The following is a 21,469-nucleotide window of genomic DNA, read 5'->3' as shown; positions in this document are numbered from 1 at the left end:
TTCCGGCTTACAGGTGCTTTCCGTACTTACATTGAGTGTGACACACAATAGGGTACAATATATAATAAAGAAATATATTTAAGTTGAAAAAGTAGGAAAAAACGAGAACAATATTAAAAATAATAAAGACCAATATGACCAATACACAGTAATGCATATTCATCAGGTATACTGAAAAAACAGATGTGCAAACCAGTAAGTGTGGACTACAAAGTATCAGTAATATATTGTACTATAGCTCAATTATTGCATTAAAAGATTAGTGACCATATTAACTGTTTATGAGGAAGATGACCTGTGGGAAAAAACAACAACTGCTACTATTGTGCCTAGTTGTTCTGGTGCCGAGTGTTCTGTAGCTCCTTCCCCTTAACCCCTTAGTCCCAGCTTGTTACCATATTAACTACAGTGTATTTGATGACAGCTTCAATAAAATAAGTGTTTGGTACATATTTGGATCAAATACCAGTAAACTCAGACCATGGGCAATTGAACTCCCCTTGTTTTGAACCCTGCCATCATTTAAAAAAAAATGTGAACCTCACTTTTTTTGTACTCAAAATTCCAGTTCTGGCAGGATTCTTCTAGTCCTTCGTTCATCACTGCGACGAAAAAAGTAGACATCAGTGGACTGCAAAGAGGAGGAGGGAGGGAACAAGTCCTTGTCTTAGGAATTGCACACGATGGCACAGTTATGTGATTTATCTGACAACTCATTGGCCAGTTCCCAAACTGTGGGCCAAATAACTTAGACACACAAAAGAGCTAAGCATTTTTTCAAAGGCTTTCCCCTTCCTGGTTCCCGTAATCACACATTTGTCTTGTGCTTCACCACAACAGGGTAACAGAGACTGCTAAATCACCCTTGAAGTACAGAGTCTCCCCTCACTGCTCTAGTCCTGGATAGCTTGGTTCTTTTGTGAGGGGAGCAGATAGTGTGAAAGGAGACTGATTAAACTGCTCCAAGTTGGCTTAGAAGGGTGCTGAACCATGTGCAGTAAAACATGCTGGGTTCTAATTTTCCCTTAAAGCCAGCACGTATAACAATGAAATAATTTTTCTTGAGCTCTCCTTATAGGCAAATTGCAATATTTGTTAATAAATTGTTTAAAAAATGTATTTGTAAGATGTGATACGTATAAATATATATTTTAAAAGCATCTTAGCTTCTTAGCAACAGCTAGACTACATACACTGAATTAAATAATCAATGATTTTCATGAAAACATTTCATTTTTGAGTATTATGAGTATAGTTTTTCTTGACTGCCAAGACACATTTCTTGAAATGATGCTCAATTTCCTGAAACACACACGCATAATATACTCATCTTCATAAACTGCAAACTTATGTCAAAATTATCCACTCAAACCTATGTAATCTTACACCAAAACCAAACTTTGCCTTCAGACATCACACAAAAGCCATCAAATACACATACACTACAAAATACAGTAAACATTACACACTGGCAAGATCAAGGCAAAACACTACTGTAAAAACCTGTTACTGCAATGAGTAATGGTGCTAATGGTTACCCCCCAGAAAAAAAACAAAACAAAAAACCCCCCAAAACTCTTTTTATGATTAACACAATACAACCCCGATTCCAAAAAAGTTGGGACAAAGTACAAATTGTAAATAAAAACGGAATGCAATGATGTGGAAGTTACAAAATTCCATATTTTATTCAGAATAGAACATAGATGACATATCAAATGTTTAAACTGAGAAAATGTATCATTTAAAGAGAAAAATTAGGTGATTTTAAATTTCATGACAACAACACATCTCAAAAAAGTTGGGACAAGGCCATGTTTACCACTGTGAGACATCCCCTTTTCTCTTTACAACAGTCTGTAAACGTCTGGGGACTGAGGAGACAAGTTGCTCAAGTTTAGGGATAGGAATGTTAACCCATTCTTGTCTAATGTAGGATTCTAGTTGCTCAACTGTCTTAGGTCTTTTTTGTTGTATTTTCTGTTTTAAGATGCGCCAAATGTTTTCTATGGGTGAAAGATCTGGACTGCAGTCTGGCCAGTTCAGTACCCGGACCCTTCTTCTACGCAGCCATGATGCTGTAATTGATGCAGTATGTGGTTTGGCATTGTCATGTTGGAAAATGCAAGGTCTTCCCTGAAAGAGATGTCGTCTGGATGGGAGCATATGTTGCTCTAAAACCTGGATATACCTTTCAGCATTGATGGTGTCTTTCCAGATGCGTAAGCTGCCCATGCCACACGCACTAATGCAACCCCATACCATCAGAGATGCAGGCTTCTGAACTGAGCGCTGATAACAACTTGGGTCGTCCTTCTCCTCTTTAGTCCGAATGACACGGCGTCCCTGATTTCCATAAAGAACTTCAAATTTTGATTCGTCTGACCACAGAACAGTTTTCCACTTTGCCACGGTCCATTTTAAATGAGCCTTGGCCCAGAGAAGACGTCTGCGCTTCTGGATCATGTTTAGATACGGCTTCTTTTTTGAACTATAGAGTTTTAGCTGGCAACGGTGGATGACACAGTGAATTGTGTTCACAGATAATGTTCTCTGGAAATATTCCTGAGCCCATTTTGTGATTTCCAATACAGAAGCATGCCTGTATGTGATGCAGTGCCGTCTAAGGGCCCGAAGATCACGGGCACCCAGTATGGTTTTCCGGCCTTAACCCTTACGCACAGAGATTCTTCCAGATTCTCTGAACCTTTTGATGATATTATGCACTGTAGATGATGATATGTTCAAACTCTTTGCAATTTTACACTGTCGAACTCCTTTCTGATATTGCTCCACTATTTGTCGGCGCAGAATTAGGGGGATTGGTGATCCTCTTCCCATCTTTACTTCTGAGAGCCACTGCCACTCCAAGATGCTCTTTTTATACCCAGTCATGTTAATGACCTATTGCCAATTGACCTAATGAGTTGCAATTTGGTCCTCCAGCTGTTCCTTTTTTGTACCTTTAACTTTTCCAGCCTCTTATTGCCCCTGTCCCAACTTTTTTGAGATGTGTTGCTGTCATGAAATTTCAAATGAGCCAATATTTGGCATGAAATTTCAAAATGTCTCACTTTCGACATTTGATATGTTGTCTATGTTCTATTATGAATACAATATCAGTTTTTGAGATTTGTAAATTATTGTATTCCGTTTTTATTTACAATTTGTACTTTGTCCCAACTTTTTTGGAATTGGGGTTGTATAAAAACACAGAACATTAATAAATTTTAACATTGTTAAATTCCTCAATGTACCGCAAGTTGGCCTAATTGTTAGTGTGTCTGCGCCCTGACCAGGAGATCATGAATTCTACTTGCGGTTAGGTCATACCAAAGACCATCATGAAAATGGTACCTACTGTCATCTGGAGAGTCATGCCACAACACAGATGTGAGTAGGGAGTCAAACTCTTGTGGTTACCAGAGGACCAGCTCCCCACTGTAACCCAAGCTATATAATAGGTGAGAGGCCAAGGGTTTCTGAAACGGAGATCGGCGCTACCTGATGTGCCTTGTGTACTTGGATTTTTTTTTATTCCTCACTGTACTGTAGCAAAATAAACTGAAATCAAGTGAAAAAGTAAACATACTGTAAAAATATGCCATTCATAAAGAATGTTGAATACAGTAAAATAAGTTCCATGTAGTTTCCAATATTAACATAAAGAAAGAAATCACATTTATTCTGCCTCAGCATCATGAATCTGGTCTGGGTCAGGCCAGAGATTCTTATTAATATCACAGGTAATATTAGCCCTAGCCAGACAAGGGGGGACCTTGCATACCTTATCCACCCCTGGCAAGCCTCAACTGTAATATCAAAAAAGCAGAGTTTGGGGTCTCACTCACAGACCTTCCACCACCATGCCAAAAAACAAACAAACAAACAAACAAACAAAAAAAACATCCAACTCCTTAATGGGGTTTAGGAAAGGAGAATATACAGATATAAAGATGTTGGTGAATCTTGGGTTGTTTGTGAAACAGTCACAAGCAGCCTGGTGGAAACTGACTGCCCCAAACAACATTGCATGGCTGCTCTGGTTGTTCTGGTTCCCTCTGGTCTAGTCAGTATACATGATCTAGAGACTATTGACTATTAGACTATTGACTATTAGACTATTGAGGAAAGTCAGCAGAAGCATGGTGCTGTATGGACTAAGGTTGGCATGGCAGTGGAGGACTCCCAAGTGACTGATGGCGGTGCACATGGTCACATTTCCCCCTTGCAGGCCAGGGACATTCACAATGGCCCAGTAGCTAATTATGTACATCTCCCTTCTCTTCCTTTTTGGTCAGACTAAATCCTGCTTCATCAACAAAGAAGAGTTCATGAGGAGTGATAGGCCATCACATAGCCTGTATTTTATCCCTCATCAAAAAACTCCCGTGCAGGGAATATTTTATGCCTTGGAATATTCCTTCATCCTCAAAAACTCTCTTTTGTATCTCACATAAGCGAATGATATTGTCGGCTACAACCATATTTATGATTTCCATCTCTAGCTCTTCTGAAAATAGTCGTCTTCTGCCTCCATTAGGTAGTCTTCTCTCAGTTCTGCAAAAATACAAGTACTGATGGGATTACTGCAAACCGTCCATTTTACAAAACAAGAGCATACAGTAATTCCAAATTAACTGTATGTATGTAATATGCTACAGTAATACAGTGCATTTCAGACAGTGTACAGTACAATAAAGCAAACAGCTACATGTATGCCATGTAACAGCGCATAGTACAACACTCCAAAATTACAGTAAAGAAGAGTGTGTAAATTACATACCTATGTTCCTTTCTGAAGGTCTGGATTATAGAAGCTCCTCTGAATTGACTCAGAATCGGCTGCACTCTTTGCCCAGCTTCCCTCATCGACATCCCATGGACAGGGGCATAAACAACTAGAGTTGCATGAATCTCATGAGAAACTATTTGTCTCCTTGCCCTTCCTCTTCCACCTCCTGACCTGTATCCTCTTCCTCTACCTTCAGGTCTTTATGGAACCATTGTTCCAAATCAAGTGAACTGACACAGGGCCCTTTAATCTATGAGACTGGCATGTGAGCAATTTTGACTCTTAGTGTTTCCATCTTGGTAAATATACGTTCATTGAATTTAAACTGTGATGACTGACTTGAGTTAATGGTATTGAATTCAAATCTTTTCTAAATGAGAACATGGTTCAGCCAGTAATAATAAGAAGGGACTTCTTATAGAGCGGTGGCTACAATTATCAACACCTTTTCAGATTTACCAATAAAAACAATTTTGCAAAGGCAAGTTTCAGTTACAACGGTTATCATTGGTTAATTAATCAACCGGAAGACCCTCCTCGCCCTTTGATCTTGTCATCTGATGACACAGCTCATTACTTGAGATGGAATTTTTTTAGCACGATCAGCAATTTGAAGAAAACCCGGACGTTATCATCACAGGTAAGCATGGTGGAAAGATCATGGACATGTTTTTACTGATCAAATTCACCAATATTTCATAATCTCCTTGTCGAAACCTACTTTGTTTCTTACTCTTTCATTTGACAGTCGCCATTTTGTATCTAAACGTGCGTTTGAAAAGTCATGCGAGGTGTGGATAATAGTGATCACTTTCACCGGTGTCCACCATTATCGACACCCTGTGGAATTAAGTGACATTTACAACTGTTATGGATCGATCTTTGTGTAACATTGTTGAAGTAGATAAAGTCTCATCTCATCATCTCTAGCTGCTTTATCCTGTTCTACAGGGTCGCAGGCAAGCTGGAGCCTATCCCAGCTGACTACGGGTGAAAGGCGGGGTACACCCTGGACAAGTCGTCAGGTCATCACAGGGCTGACACATAGACACAGACAACCATTCACACTCACATTCACACCTACGGTCAATTTAGAGTCACCAGTTAACCTAACCTGCATGTCTTTGGACTGTGGGGGAAACCGGAGCACCCGGAGGAAACCCACGCGGACACAGGGAGAACATGCAAACTCCACACAGAAAGGCCCTCGCCGGCCACGGGGCTTGAACCCGGACCTTCTTGCTGTGAGGCGACAGCGCTAACCACTACACCACCATGCCGCAAAGTACAACCCCGATTCCAAAAAAGTTGGGACAAAGAACAAATTGTAAATAAAAACGGAATGCAATGATGTGGAAGTTTCAAAATTCCATATTTTATTCAGAATAGAACATAGATGACATATCAAATGTTTAAACTGAGAAAATGTATCATTTAAAGAGAAAAATTAGGTGATTTTAAATTTCATGACAACAACACATCTCAAAAAAGTTGGGACAAGGCCATGTTTACCACTGTGAGACATCCCCTTTTCTCTTTACAACAGTCTGTAAACGTCTGGGGACTGAGGAGACAAGTTGCTCAAGTTTAGGGATAGGAATGCTAACCCATTCTTGTCTAATGTAGGATTCTAGTTGCTCAACTGTCTTAGGTCTTTTTTGTTGTATCTTCTGTTTTATGATGCGCCAAATGTTTTCTATGGGTGAAAGATCTGGACTGCAGTCTGGCCAGTTCAGTACCCGGACCCTTCTTCTACGCAGCCATGATGCTGTAATTGATGCAGTATGTGGTTTGGCATTGTCATGTTGGAAAATGCAAGGTCTTCCCTGAAAGAGACGTCGTCTGGATGGGAGCATATGTTGCTCTAGAACCTGAATATACCTTTCAGCATTGATGGTGTCTTTCCAGATGTGTAAGCTGCCCATGCCACACGCACTAATGCAACCCCATACCATCAGAGATGCAGGCTTCTGAACTGAGCGCTGATAACAACTTGGGTCGTCCTTCTCCTCTTTAGTACGAATGACACGGCGTCCCTGATTTCCATAAAGAACTTCAAATTTTGATTCATCTGACCACAGAATAGTTTTCCACTTTGCCACAGTCCATTTTAAATGAGCCTTGGCCCAGAGAAGACGTCTGCGCTTCTGGATCATGTTTAGATACGGCTTCTTCTTTGAACTATAGAGTTTTAGCTGGCAATGGCGGATGGCACGGTGAATTGTGTTCACAGAAAATGTTCTCTGGAAATATTCCTGAGCCCATTTTGTGATTTCCAATACAGAAGCATGCCTGTATGTGATGCAGTGCTGTCTAAGGGCCCGAAGATCACGGGCACCCAGTATGGTTTTCCGGCCTTGACCCTGACGCACAGAGATTCTTCCAGATTCTCTGAATCTTTTGATGATATTATGCACTGTAGATGATGATATGTTCAAACTCTTTGCAATTTTACACTGTCGAACTCCTTTCTGATATTGCTCCACTATTTGTTGGCGCAGAATTAGGGGGATTGGTGATCCTCTTCCCATCTTTACTTTTGAGAGCTGCTGCCACTCCAAGATGCTCTTTTTATACCCAGTCATGTTAATGACCTATTGCCAATTGACCTAATGAGTTGCAATTTGGTCCTCTAGCTGTTCCTTTTTTGTACCTTTAACTTTTCCAGCCTCTTATTGCCCCGTCCCAACTTTTTTGAGATGTGTTGTTGTCATGAAATTTCAAAATGTCTCACTTTTGACATTTGATATGTTGTCTATGTTCTATTGTGAATACAATATCAGTTTTTGAGATTTGTAAATTATTGCATTCCATTTTTATTTACAATTTGTACTTTGTTCCAACTTTTTTGGACTCGGGGTTGTAGATGAAGTACTTAAAAAAATAAAAGTAATAATAATTATAATAAAATAATACTTTTTTCTGATTCATAACAGAATGGAATGATTATAGAGTATTTGGAATCCGATTGCAATAAATAGAATTAGACCAGATTCCTAGCATATAAACAACTATATGCTAGAAATATTCAGATTTTTCGATTCCATTCAGAATTTTTTTTTGCAGTTTGTTGTAAATGTCTACCACATATTACAATATCAGTCGACATTTTATATTTTTAGATGTAAATTTAAAATCTCAATTTAAAAAAAAATATCGACCTTTGACCTGGATTTTCATGTGGTTACAATGTCAATTGCCTTATGACATTTATTGGTAAACTACAAAACTAGAAATTAATACAAACAACAATGAATGATTAACCCTCGTCCTACCATGCTATTTTACACCTTAATCTTACCATGTGGGGTCCGTTTGGACCCCAATACTTTTCTTTAAAATTAAAGCTTATAAAGACAAAATCACCAGATAAATTTTGTTCAGAACATTTTGTATTAATAACAGCAATACACTAAAGGGCCCAAGGCATAAAGAACACACTTAACCTTCATCCTACCAGCCAATTTTACATACACAAACTACCAGGCGGGGTCCGTATGGACCCCAGGAGGGAATACCTTGAAATCAATGCAGTAAGAACCAATTCAATGCAGCAAACAGACATAACTTTATTGAAGAACAAAATCCACTATGGCTGAATATCAATGATGTATTATAAATGCAATAACATTGCAATAATATTGCAATAACTAGCATACATGTAGCAAATTATAGCGCCACAAAAAAAAAAAAAATTGGCATTATATACATGATTTTTGCAGCTCATGCAGCTGTAAAACATTCTGGTTACAACTTAGGTCTTTTCTTACAGAATTTAAAACAAAAAAGTAATTGTAAAATAATTTAGGGCTTTTGTTTTGCAGCCTGTGCTTATTGCAGCAGTGGGGTCCACATGGACCCCAAGAAGGAATGCCTTGGTAGTTTCATTATGGAACATAAAAGAAATAAAAGAAGTTAACTTTCAGTGTGCTATTCAATTATAAAATAAAAGACAGATAAACTTTACTCTGGGGTCCGATTGGACCCCAGTAACAAATTAATTATACCTTCACAATGCAAAAAGCTGATCTTCCGGTGCTTTAGTGTTTTAATTAAGACATAAATTCCGACAAATTCATAAAACGGTGAGGCAGTATGTCACATATTTTTAAAATGGCAAACAAACATATAGGTTCGGGGTCCAGATGGACCCCACTTGGTAGGATGAAGGTTAAAAGTGTGATCTAGGAAAATACTTTGAAAGTGGGTAGAAAGTGGAACAAAAAGATTAAACACAGGTTAAACATTATCAGTTCATTTGTTTACAAACAGAATTACTTCCTTATTTACATCAGCACCAACATCGATATGTTTATATAAAATATATTTTGTATCAAGGGGCGGCACGGTGGTGTAGTGGTTAGCACTGTCGCCTCACAGCAAGAAGGTCCTGGGTTTGAGCCCAGCAGCTGTTGAGGGCCTTTCTGTGTGGAGTTTGCGTGTTCTCCCCATGTCTGCGTGGGTTTCCTCCGGGTGCTCCGGTTTCCCCCACAGTTCAAAGACATGCAGGTTAGGTTAACTGGTGACTCTAAATTGACCGTAGGTGTGAATGTGAGTGTGACTGGTTGTCTGTGTCTATGTGTCAGCCCTGTGATGACCTGGAGACTTGTCCAGGGTGTACCCCGCCTTTCGCTGGGATAGGCTCCAGCTTGCCTGCGACCCTGTAGAAGGATAAAGCGGCTAGAGATAATGAGATGAGATGAGATGTTTTGTTAACTTAATACCACATACCAATTATTATTATTATTTTTTAAAATAAATTATCATCTGGGTGTCAATGATTGTGGAACAGTATCAATAACTGTGGACAAAGGTGTCAATACTTGTGGAACGATGTCACGTGATCTGATACGCTAAGTAATCGGGAATCAACTCATTTTTTTCCTGTGGAAGTTTGAATAATTATTCATGCACATTTTATGTATTGAAAGTCTTTTCTACTTTTGCAACAGCCAAATTGCAACATTAAGGTGTCGATAATTGTGGCCGCCTCTCTTGTGTAGAGTTTCTGACAAAAGGTTCAACAAATCTGAATCATGCGTGAAAACAGGGGAATATTGTTTATAGTTTTGGGAAATTGTACTGTTTTTTGGTAGACGGCATCATGATTTTGGATATTTAGTCAATAGGCCGAGTTATAGTGTGTAAGTGATCGAGAAAAACTGTCAGCACATAATAAATATTTATGTGACATACCTGTATAAAAACGTACATTCCCATAATATGTTTTATAATTTAGTTTATTTCCAATCTCATGTCAGTACACTGTTGCCTGAAAAAGGCCACAACATTCCTGATCATAGCTATGCTTTAGACAGGAATAAAGGAAAGAGAGAATGTGGAATGAGACAAAACATCTCTTTTCTAAGATTATATGTGGAATTGGTGTGTTTCCTTGCTCAAACACACTTTCTAAACCTAGTGATTAACTGGTGAAGTGAATCCTTTGTCTTCACTTTAATATGAATAAACTGTATACTGTACACTTGTTCATTCATGCAGTGTGGCAGCAGTGCAGTGCATACAACCATGCAGAGCTTCAGGTAATATACTGCTTGAACATTGTAAAGGGGGGAAATTGCACAGAATGAGTTGAGAGGAAAAACGCATCCAGTTGGTGATCCTGTAGTTATGCGGGTGGAAATGCCAGAGTAATAAGAGAGGTCAGAGGCCAGACTGGTTCAGAGGAAGATAGGAGATAAGAAGGCAATGGCAATGCAAATAAGCACTCTTTACAACCATAGTGAGCAGAAAAGCATATCAGAAAGTCCAACACATCGAGCTCTCTGGTGGATGGTTTACAATAGCAGAAGTCCACACTGGGTTCCAATTCTGTCAGCCAAGAACATTAACCTGAGGCTACAGTGGACACAGGTTCACTGAAACTGGACGGAAGATCAGATGATGTCTCAAATCAGCCCGTCTGGTACCACCAAATATTGCACAGTCAAAGTCACTGAAATCACATTGTTTCCCCATTCTGATGTTTGATGTGAACATTAACTGATGCTCTTGATATATCCTTGACTTGCAAGCAGGCCCGCCAACAGGGGGGGACAAACGGGTATGTTGTCCCGGGCCCAGGAATGGGGGGGGGGCCAGAACTGGGCTCTCATGAAGTTGCGATTATTTTATCTCATCTCATCTCATTATCTCTAGCCGCTTTATCCTTCTACAGGGTCGCAGGCAAGCTGGAGCCTATCCCAGCTGACTACGGGCGAAAGGCGGGGTACACCCTGGACAAGTCGCCAGGTCATCACAGGGCTGACACATAGACACAGACAACCATTCACACTCACATTCACACCTACGGTCAATTTAGAGTCACCAGTTAACCTAACCTGCATGTCTTTGGACTGTGGGGGAAACCAGAGCACCCGGAGGAAACCCACGCGGACACGGGGAGAACATGCAAACTCCACACAGAAAGGCCCTCGCCGGCCACAGGGCTCGAACCCGGACCTTCTTGCTGTGAGGCGACAGTGCTAACCACTACACCACCGTGCCGCCCGCGATTATTTTATTTCATTTCAAAATGTGTTGATTTGGGGGAGAAATGTGCTATATTTGCATTCAATAAATGATTTCTAGATCTTTTGCCTTTATTGTCTTTGAAAAAGGCGTCAAGAACCCCCTACCACCCCAATGCAAAAATGGCTTGGTCTGACTCTTTGATTAAGGGGAAAAAAAGACATCGTTCGATCATAGCGCTTCAACAATCAGCGTGCGTGCCATTTGTCAACATGCACAAGTCAGGAGCACAGAAAAAAAAAGAGAAAAAGAGAGGAAGAAACCAAGAGACTCAGGGGCTCACTGCATAAATATTTAAAAAAAAAGATTCGGATGATGCAGCAGGTACTAGCAAAGGCAGTGGGGCAGCTGAGCCAGGTAAGACACAGCCAACTTTTTCCAGCCCCGTAAAGTAACCCATAGTTCGAATTACGGGGGGTACTGGGGGGTACTATACCCCCCAATGAAGACCCAGTACCCCCCAAAGAGACAAAAATATAAGTTTTGGGGGGCGTCCGATATTTTTTCTGATATTGTGAAAAGGAATATATAATTCAAACCAACTCCCATTCGGCATTCTTATTGTAGGAACATTTTAATGTAAATTGATTTCAGACAGACACCCCTATTGTGGACCGTACCATTTTTAGTCACCGCAGCGCTAGAACGCGCTAGAGCAGGGGTTCTCAAAGTGTGGGAGAGTCAGACCCCCCCCCCCCCCCCCCGCAGAGAGCAAATAAACAACAGCGCCCCCCCCCTACAATTTTTGTTGTTGCTATACACTGTAAAAAAAATCCCGTTGTTTTTACGGAAAAAAACTGGCAGCTGGAGTCACCAGAAAAAATCCGTAAAATATACAGCAAAACGGTAATTGCTTTTACAGCACAGCATGTACATTTTACAGTTTAAAGTAGCAAATATAACAGAAGTCCAGTGTTTTATATGCTGGATTTAACTGTAAAATGTACAAGCTGTACCGTAAAAGCAATTACCGTTTTGCTGTATATTTTACGGATTTTTTCTGGTGACTCCAGCTGCCAGTTTTTTTCCGTAAGAACAACGGGATTTTTGTATGCTGGTTTCAATGATCTACTAGACAGATATTTTTTTGGGGGGGCTTTTTTCACCTTTATTGAATAGGACAGTGTAGAGACAGGAAATGAGCTAGAGAGAGACTGGGAAATGACCTTGGGTCAGAATCGAACCCGGGTCCCCAGATTCACGGTATGGCGCCTTAGTCGACTGAGCCACGACAGTGGCCATTTTTGTATTTTTTTTAACAGGGCAATTATGTAATTTTAACTATCACATTCTGTTTTAGTATTACAGTTTGTCTGTGTTTAAACTACAACAATTTGTAAATTCTACAAAAAAATATGATCAATTCAACATATTCTTACTGTTAAATTAACAGTGGTATTTGGTGAGGAGTTTTACAGTATATTGATGTAAATTACACACTGCTTCATTGTTTTTGTATTTACAGTTTTTTTATGTCATGATTTTACATAAATTCCCTGTTAATTCTACGGACATTTTTTACAGTGTACTTAATGTTCCATTCGTATTTAAAAAAAAAAAAATGGGTGTTGTACACATTTTAATTTTTTTCTTTTACACATTTTAAACATCTGTGCTTTTTGAAAGCATCTTTTTTTTTTTTACACATTTAAACCATATGAGCTTTATTAAAACATCTTTTTTTACACATTTTAAACATCTGTGCTTTTTGAAAACCTCTTTTTTTTTTACATATTTTAAACATCTGTGCTTTTTTTAAACATCTTGTTTTACACATTTTAAACATCTCATAGCATCGTTAGCTAGCACCTCTTGGCAGACAACACACTGTGGCAGTGGAGCATCTTCAGATCCAGTCCATGAAAATCCAAACTTTAAATAATCGTGGTCATACTTCCTTCTTTTTTTGCTTGGCCCAGACTCTGTCTCCTCACTCACTTTAGCTTTAGGTACTAAAAATCGATCCATTTTGTCTCTGGCAAAGGCTAGCTGAAGTTCGCTAAATGTCCGCAATAGTAACTTATTCTGGTTTATTTTTCCTCATGTTGCGCCCCCCCCGAAGAACTCTGGCGCCCCCTAGGGGAGACGCGCCCCACACTTTGAAAAGCCCTGCGCTAGAAGCAACAGCTTCTAGTCCACACCATATTCAGTTGATTCATCAGATACAGTCCATGGGTTTGCAGCAATTTATACAGTCTGTGGTTTGCAGCAGAAGACGTGCATTGGTAATGTTAGTTGCTAACCAACTTTTAGCCTGTTGAAAATGTGTTATTTTACAACTTTCATTTATTAAAGTGATTTGTTCTTTCAGCTCATGTCACATCTTTATACATTGAATTACTTACTCACTGAGGCCAGAAGGCTACAGTGGACGGACATTAACGTTAGTTACCAACATTAGTTAGCAAGATAAGCTAAGTCTCTATTTAAATCAAGCTTATTACAGTGTGGTATAGAAATGATTCTCATTTCAAAGGAGAAGAACTCCATATGTTTCCATTCTCATTTTATCATGAATAAATTGTGCCCTTCTGAAATTCATTTGGCACATAGGCCCATCCTGTGTGTGTGTGATTAGGCACAAGAAGTTCTGATGTAGGCCTACCTAAGCCTATGTAAAATTACAATCAGAACCTCTGGGGACTGGGGGCAACATAAAAAGAGCCAGGTAGTAGGCTAGCCTAGGCAAAATAGCCTAGTACATGGATGTTTTCTATTGTTTTTACTTACATTCCTTTGTATTATTTTTAAGATAGTCATAGTTTCATCTGAGTACCCTGTTTGAGTTTATTCACAGAGACAGTAGGCCAAACATGAGGAAAATAAAAGGGCCAGACATCAGGCATTTTTTTTGGTGCTAAAAGAGTAAGTAGTAAATATTAGCACTAAGATCTACAGACAATTACAGTACAAGTGTAGGTGCAGTTAGGTTTTATACACTGTTCATGTGAATAAAGAAAATGGGTTCCCAGCAGACAGGAGAGGCACAGCAGGACGAAAGAGAGCAAGACATTCAGCAGGACTGTTCTGCATGTGTGTATGTGACTCATTTGTAGTGTTGATAACCAGTTTGTTCTGACAAAGAAGGTTATCAGGTTGTACTGCTGTTTTTCTTCTGTGGTAGTACTGTATGGTTTGTCATGCTTCTTAATGACATTAAAAATTATTGTTCAGAGTTATTGTGTTGAGTTACTGACACCGACTTCCATAGACGAGACGGGACAGGACCGGGGGGGGGGGGGGGGGGGGCGATTGATATGATAGTGGACCATGATGGTACCCCCCAATTATGGTGGGGTAATTCGCACTCTGAAGTAACCCCAACCAAGGCACGCGCGGCACGCAATTCATGTTACAAACGAGGGGAGAGCAAGTCACACTGAACACCATATCAAACGCACAGGGCATTGAATCATTTCATAACCACAACGGCTTAATAACATTGTGTTTCATATATCTGATTGAAGCTAAGAATATTCACATTAGCCCGCAATCATATCCCGCCGTTTCTCGAGCGGTGTGTTCTTCTCTGCTTTTCGCACTGGACAGTATGCACGCACGCACGCACAACAAAAGTCCGGCGCATTGCATTTCACACCTGAATAGTTGGAGACTAAGGAAATGTTAAAATGTTAAAACTGTAAAAATGTTGAAATGCTAAAATGTTGACCGGTTGAATGGTTTTTGAATACCTGTCATTTAAGGGTTGGAGTGAGTAGAGACTGGGATAAGCAGTGATGGGAATAACGGCGTTAGAAATTAACGGCGTTACTTTTTTTAGTAACGAGTAATCTAACTAATTACTTTTTACATCGTTATAACGCCGTTCCCGTTACTTACAATAAAATACTATGCGTTACTTTATTAAAGCTGTTCTCATCTGGCACGCTGCTCGTTCAGCCTTTCTTTACTTTGCTTTCGTGTGGGGCGGGGAGACACGAGACAACGGCATAGTAAGCCAATCAGAGTAGATTTTGACAGCATACGTAGGTAGGCCACGCCTACTGCACTGCGCACTTTTTCAATCAGAAGACCCAGCGATGGCGAGCGGTCAGCCCGGCACTGCGCTTTCACACTGGAAATACAGCCATTACTTTTCATTACTTGAAATAAAAGGCAAAAATGTCTACGTGCAATGCACATTATGTCGAGGAACAAAGCGTTTGTCCTCGTCAGTGGCCAGTAATTAGTAACATAATTTTAATAACTACAAAAATATATTACATTTGATAGATGTCTTATCTCACATTGTCCCACAAAAATATTAATATAGTGTAGATAACGTTACTAATTGGTTCTGTTAAGTGTCCATTTCAGTCATTAAACACATTTAACATTCACTTTTATTATGATTACACTAATTGAATTTGATTTTTTTTTTTTGAGGGGGAACAAAATGTAACGGAATAATTACTTTCCCTGGTAATTAGTTACTTTTATCACAAAGTAACTCCGTTACTAACTCAGTTACTTTTTGGGAAAAGTAACTAGTAACTATAACTAATTACTTTTTGAAAGTAACGTGGCCAACAAGAGAGGTGTGTGTGTGTGTGTGTGTGTGTGTGGGTTGGCCGGGGGGGGCCCATTCAGAGCATTTTGTCCCGGGCCCAGCCAAAGCTGTCAGCGGCCCTGCTTGCAAGTGACGTCAAAACAAAATAGAAACCTAGATGTTGCCATGTTGGTGGATATATAAATACGGGGTCAAGTGACATTCCACACAAAACATAGTCATGCGTGCGCAACTCTCTTTGTTTTTCCACTGCTTTAAAGGTCCCATGGCATGAAATTTTCACTTTCTGAGGTTTTTTAACATTAAAATGAGTTCCTCTGACCTTCTTAAGTCACCCCAGTGGCTAGAAATTTCATAATGTGTAAACCAAACTATGCCCAACATTTGAGAATGGCGTGTCAAAACTGCGCGTTGATAAGCTCTTCCCTTTACTACGTCAGCAAGGGAGATGATCCCCACGCCCCCCCTCTGGATTCCCACCCACTGTATGGATTGCCCCGCCCAGTTGTAGTGAGGAGACCATAGAGGACACAACAACATGGCATCACCTAAGCGAGCGAAACATGGAAATTGCGCTGTACATGGATGTGACAACATAGAAAAGAGTCTGTTTTTACTGCCGACAGGAGAGCCCCTGAAGACGCAATGGCTTAATTTTATTTACTTCAATAATACGCCGTCGAGTCTACCTAAGACGGTGTATGTTTGTCAGAAGCATTTTCCTGAGGAATGTTTCCACAACTTGGGACAGTACAGGGCAGGTTTTGCACATCAACTGTCACTGAAGCCTGGGTCCGTACCAAGCATCCCTGCCTCATCAGCAACAAACACCGAACAAGTAAGTGTATAACTGGTCGTTTTGCCGTGTTTTAAAATCGGTGCGTTAGCCTAGCAATGGCTACATTAGCTGTGCAGCTAACCACTTCCTGCAGTTAGCCAGGTAATCTGCGCTACAAAACTAGAGCATGCAGCATGCTCTGTTAAACTGAGTTTAGTCTGGAAATTGACTGTAACTTATGAGCTTATGTTTGACTATTGCTCCACAATGCATGTCTTCTGTTGGATAAGCGATATGTTGCTGTAGTTGCTGCTTCTATCCTCTTTGGTTATGGAGTGCGTGTTCAAGCCTAGGGTATTATACGTTCATAAACTACCACTCCGAACACTCTCACTCTCTGTTCTCGTGTCATGTTGAGTTTACGAAAGGAGTCCGAGGGAGAACGGGGTTTTGTCTTAGCAGCGTGGCTACAGGCGCTGATAGCAGCGAGTATGTGTGTGCGCAGCTTGGTCAAGCCCCTTCCCCTCCCCCCATGGCCCGCCCCCACCCTCTACCCTTCCCCGCCTCCTGCTTCTCATTAGCAAAACGACGCACTGGGAAAAGCACTGAAATGGGGCTTTCTCCCAGGAGGCTATATTTACGTGTCGAGGGTTCATTTCGAGAAAGGCTGCGGATATAACATCTGGAAGCCTCCACAAGCCCGTTTAAAGCATCAACAAACCACCATGCCATGGGACCTTTAAGTGATCTTTTAGCTCTGCCATATCTTTGTGCTGTATATGGTTGTGGTCACAACAGTACTCGTGACCGTGGCACGTTCTGATTTTTTAGAATTCCATCCGTGACTTGGAAAGAGGGCGAGGAAACTCTGAGGCTTAGTATGGAGAGGAGACGAGCACGGCTGAACAACATCGGCAGGGCTGATCTAACTCAAAACAGCTTGTGTTTGTAGTGATCATTTTATCTCAGGTGAGATTCACAAGCTTTCTCAATAATAGATTAGATTAGATAGAACTTTATTGATCCCTTTGGGCGCGTTCCCTCATCATGGAAGAATTTTATTTCGTGTTGTGAGAATTTTGCTATAAAATGAGCATTCTCTTGTCATGGTTCACTCGGTCGTTGTTATAATTTTAACACGTGTATTACCATTTCGCTTCTAGGAGCGCCAGCAAAATTATACGATAGAAACAATCCAGACTGGGCACCCACTCAGAAAATGGGCTATGTTTCATCCAAGGTCAGACTTGATTCTTCAGCAGCCAAACCAGATAGAACGCGATATCTGGGTACTCAATGGTTGGTAGAAGTGTCTTATCTTCAGAAAAGTCTGACTTTTTAAAATAATATGGGTCAAAACCGCACATATCTATCTTCTCTTTGTATTGAATCTTCGCTCGACCATTCAAATCATTGTAATACTGAGAAAATTCAGCATTGTTTACAGACACGCTTTCAGTGGCTGCCATCCTAGTTGCTTTGTATATCCACCATCATCACGGGTGCTCATGACATAGCAAATTTTGATCATGTGGTTGCAAGTCATCTATATCTGCATGATAGTATGTATTGTGCTGCTGCCACCTGATTGGCTGATTGGATAGCTGCATGAATGTGTTTCTATTAAAATGTCTGGTAATTGTATTTTATTCACAAACAAATGTTTTCACAGAGTCACACTGATTCAATGAGAATACAATTTTTTTCACAGCAATGCACTGCACATTTTAATCAAAGTGACACTGCATAATGTACAAAATATTATGTCCTTTGATTTATCAGAGTAACCATGTTCCCTATACACACCCACCTCAATCACACCATTAAATCAGTACATGAAAAGTCACAGATCGTATAAAGACGTGAATGAGGTGCAGAATCTGAAGAATGCTTTGCAAGTAGGAAATTATTTGATCATGAGTCCATGCAAGAATAAAATTAGAACAAATGCAATACAAACAACTGCACTTAATGTCACATATACAGTGTCATCCACGATTACTGGCACCCCTTGTAAGGATTATTGAAAAGGGTTTAAAAAATCCACCTTTTGGTAACGTCACTTCATCTCACACTGAAAAATGAGAAAAATCCAATCTTTTATTGAAATAAATTCATTCAGTGAAAAACAGATCCCTCATCAAGTAATAACTATAACACCCCCCCCCCCCCATGTACCACTATTACTGGCACCCCTGGAGAGTATAGTGAACACAATGTCACTGAAGAATGTTTCCCATTTATATTGGACATTTTTGAGTTGACTGGAGTGTGTAGGAGCTTTCAAACTGTAATCCATGACTTCCTGATAAACTGGGATACAAATATGAGGTGACACAGAGGCCAAATTCCCTTAGCCATCCATCAACATGGAAAGATAAGAGAACACACAAACCAAATGAGGGAGAAGAAGTGTGTTGACTTTCATAAGTCAGAGAATGATGATTAAAAAAAAACAAAGCGAAAAAAGAAACAAAAAAACAGCTATTCGCCTGAAAAATTCCATTTCTACTGTTAGGGCAATAATAAAAAAATGGACACCACTTGGAACTGTTACAAACTCGCCTGGAAGAGGACCCAAGTTTATTTTGCCCCCATGTACTGTACAGTGAGGGGGGTAAGAGAGGCAAAAAATCCACAAGGACCACTGTTGGTGAATTACAAGAAAAAGTAAAATCTTGGGGTTTCCAAGTCTCCAAAACCACCATCAGATGCCACCTCCATGCCAACAGATTATGTGGACATTATGCCAGGAAAAAAAGCCTTTGCTGTCAGTTAAGCATAAGCACCTAGCGTTTTGACTGGAACTGTGTTCTCTGGTCTGATGGAACAAAAATTGAGCTTTTTGGCAATAAACACTTAAGGTAGGTTTGGTGTAAAAAAAAAAAAGGATAGCTATAATGAAAAAACCTGATCCTGATATAAAATGTAATGGAAGTTCTATGATGTTTTGGGGATGTTTTCCTCCAAAGGCCCTGGAAACCTTGTTAGAGTACATGAGATCATGGACTCCATGAAATTCCAGGACATTTTAAATCAAAATCTGGCTGCTTCTGCCAGGAAACTAAAACTGGGTTGTCACTGAATCTTCCAGCAGGACAGTGATCTGAAGCATGCATCCAAATCAACACACAAAAGGTTAGCTGACCACAGAATCAAGCTTCTGCCCTGGCCATCTCAGTCCCATGACCTGAACCCCATTGAAAACCTGTGAGGTGAGCTGAAGAGGCGAGAGCACAAGAGAGGGTCGAGGACCCTGGATGATCTGGAGAGACTGTGTAAAGAGGAACAGTCTGAGATGCCCTGCTCTGTATCTCCAACCTTATAAAATATTATCGGCGACTCAGTGCTTTTTTACTGGCAAAGGGAGGTCATACAAAGTAAGTTGTACAAGTAACAGTGGCACATGTTTTTGTTGAAAATAATTATTTCTTGATGAAGGATTTGCTTTTCTCTGAGGTTGTATTTTTCTCATTTTTTCAGTTTGAGATGAAGCTACTTCACCAAAATTTTGATACTTTTCTAACCCTTTTTGCTAAACTTTACAAGGGGTGCCGATAATTGTGGAGGGCACTGTAACTCATACTCTGGTGTCCTCTTCTGATTTGGCGAAGGAACTACAAGCTGAAAAATATCCAGTTTGCACTAAAAAAATCCGATGTTTTAGGCAAATGCTGGGAATTACAGTATGTAGAAATAGGTGAGTTGTCACAGATGCCGTGGAGAGACTGTGCATGTGATATACTTTGTAAAAGAGTATGGATGTGTGTGTGTTTGTATGTGTTGAATTAGGTTGGTCGTCTGGTGTGTGTGATACACTCATGGGAAAGGGTCCTCAGGTGTGTGATTGAAGCTGGCATCCAGAAACATGGCGAGGGTGCCCACGGTGGTGGTGAGGATGAAAAGCCAGAGGAAGAGGCGGTCCACAACCATGGCAATATACTGCCAGTCATCAGTCATCTGCCAGCACATGCAATCAGAAAATTAAATATTAAGCAGAGAGAGAGAGAGAGAGAGAAATGGCAAGAAAAGAGCAAACATATACCAATGGCATTTGGTGTGAAGACGTTTACTACATCAAACGAAACAAAAATCTTGCTCACAGTATCATCCATATCTTGTTTTTTCAGTTGCTCAGCCATGTATGTGATGGCAGCGATGGCAGATTTTAGATCAGGAGGCAGGATCAGACAGTAGCTGTCACTGTCAAAAAGCCTCTGTAGCTGCACTGTGTTATCAGGGTGACTGTAAAGCACATATGCGTGCACGTGCGCGCACACACACACACATACACACACACACCAGAAACTTTATCAAAAATAGTTTAGGCTGATGGTTTCTTTTAAAAGTAGGCATGTCTGATTTTCCCATGATATTTTTGCAAAAAAGAAGAAAAATGCAACATTTATTTTCCTAGATCTTTATCAACTTAAATATTCCTTTTGTTCAATTAAACCCTTTTATTTCATTTTTGAAATAACCAACAATAATTATTTACTCACACTTGTAAAGACTGTAGTAAAATACAATAGCCCATTAATTAAAATATTCCTTTTATTAAAAATAGAAAAAAGTATTAATAGATCAAATTTAAACTCTTCTGAACATTTTGCTACACTGTAAAAAAAGAATAGTTGAGAATACTTGAAATTTCAAGGCAACCGTCTGCATTAAGAATTTTATGTTTTGCCAACGATGTGCCCATGATAATCCAAACACTGTTATCTTTATTAAGAATTCTTAATTAAGTCAATTTTCAATTCCTCATTCTGCCAACATAGATTTTCTTTTTGCTGAACAGTGGCATTCACAGTAGTACAAAAAGGCAATCGAGGTTATCGCAATTTTTTTTTTA

The 21,469-nt window shown here is 39.9% G+C and overlaps 1 protein-coding gene across 1 annotated transcript in view; it reads right to left on the bottom strand.

Moving 5' to 3' along the window:
* Positions 1–20,433: 20,433 nt before the first annotated feature.
* chrnb1l (cholinergic receptor, nicotinic, beta 1 (muscle) like) overlaps positions 20,434–21,469 on the bottom strand; it is a 37,529-nt gene continuing 36,493 nt past the window's right edge. Inside the window, exons 10-11 of the mRNA XM_060924906.1 lie at positions 20,718–20,859; positions 20,434–20,574 (exon numbers count right to left, since the gene is read on the bottom strand). Of these exons, the coding sequence (XP_060780889.1) occupies positions 20,434–20,574; positions 20,718–20,859 (283 nt within the window). The remainder of the gene's footprint in view (positions 20,575–20,717; positions 20,860–21,469) is intronic.

This window comes from Neoarius graeffei, chromosome 1, assembly GCF_027579695.1.
Source record: "Neoarius graeffei isolate fNeoGra1 chromosome 1, fNeoGra1.pri, whole genome shotgun sequence".
Lineage (NCBI taxonomy): Eukaryota > Metazoa > Chordata > Actinopteri > Siluriformes > Ariidae > Neoarius > Neoarius graeffei.
The sequence above is the reverse complement of the archived record's forward strand: the minus strand, read 5'-3'. Positions and strand labels throughout refer to the sequence as shown.